The following is a 1,052-nucleotide window of genomic DNA, read 5'->3' as shown; positions in this document are numbered from 1 at the left end:
GGAGTGCGCACGTCCATGAGCTCCAACTGCTCGGGGGTGGCGTCGCCAATCGGCACGTCACGGAAGCCGGTCTCCGGGCCGTTGTCATCAACCTGAGGAGCGAGGGGCCGAAGGGAGGAGCGGCCGGGAGCCGCGAGAAGGATGCATGGTGGTCAGTGCTGGCCGCGCAGGCAGAGGGGAGGGCCAGCCGCGGACCAGGCCGGCGTGAGGGGAGGGGGGGGGGGGGGGGGGACGGAGGCAAGGGGGACGTACAAGCACAATTCGGTCCAGCAGGGCCACCGGGGTCCGCTCGAGGACCGTGGCCACCGTGGCGCTGAGCATGGTGGCCGACTCATTGCGGAAGCAGATGATCACCGACACCGAGGGGACGCCCTTGAGATCGGCCTCCGGGTGATCGGCCCAGGCGAAGACCGCGTCATCGCGCGGGCACCCGCGCGGCCGGGTGTCCGGGATCGACCGGACCGGCAGGTGGTAGTACGGGTCCTCTGGCCGGCCGGACATGGAGGGGCAGGGAAGGGGCCAGCGCGAGGGGGCCGAGGGCGGAGAAAGCGGGCCCGTGGAGGGGGGATGTCAGCGTCCCGCGGCAAGAGGCCGGGGAGGGGAGAAAAACCCGGGCCTGGAGGCAAGGTCACCCCCCCCCCCCCTCCCCCCCCAGAGGAGACGCACCAAGGTATTTGGACCACGCGCCGAGTGGGACGCCCGGCTGCAGGGACGGATCGTAGGGCCGGTGAGGCGTCGGCTTCGGCACCAGCCCCTTGCGGTTGACCACCTCGCCCGGGCGCCCGACCACCGGGGGGAGGACATCGGCGTCGCCGGTGGTGCGCGACGGCCCCGACTTCGCCGGTGGCTGTTGCCGCTGCTGGCTCAGATGCGGCGACTCGGCCAGGCCACCGCCCGACATCCCGGGGCCCGGGGCCGATGACCAAAAGAGGAAGCCCATCAGGCCGAGGATCATGATCCCGGCCAGGATGGCCACCCGACTGTAGCGGACGTTGCGTATGAGCCGCATGGCAGGCGAGGCCAGGGGAGGGGGAGGAGGGCGGGGGGGGGGG

General features: G+C 72.4%; 1 protein-coding gene across 1 annotated transcript in view; it reads right to left on the bottom strand.

Moving 5' to 3' along the window:
* Positions 1–1,009, bottom strand: part of H696_06363 (hypothetical protein) — a gene marked incomplete at both ends in the record, with an annotated part of 1,166 nt that extends 157 nt beyond the window's left edge. The window contains 3 exons of the mRNA XM_009500103.1: positions 12–92; positions 253–485; positions 667–1,009. Coding sequence (XP_009498378.1) covers positions 12–92; positions 253–485; positions 667–1,009 — 657 coding nt within the window. The remainder of the gene's footprint in view (positions 1–11; positions 93–252; positions 486–666) is intronic.
* Between the last annotated feature and the right edge of the window lie 43 nt (positions 1,010–1,052).

Source organism: Fonticula alba (genome assembly GCF_000388065.1).
Source record: "Fonticula alba strain ATCC 38817 unplaced genomic scaffold supercont2.158, whole genome shotgun sequence".
Classification (NCBI taxonomy): domain Eukaryota; order Rotosphaerida; family Fonticulaceae; genus Fonticula; species Fonticula alba.
Note: the sequence above shows the minus strand (reverse complement) of the source record. Positions and strands in the feature narration are given on the sequence as shown.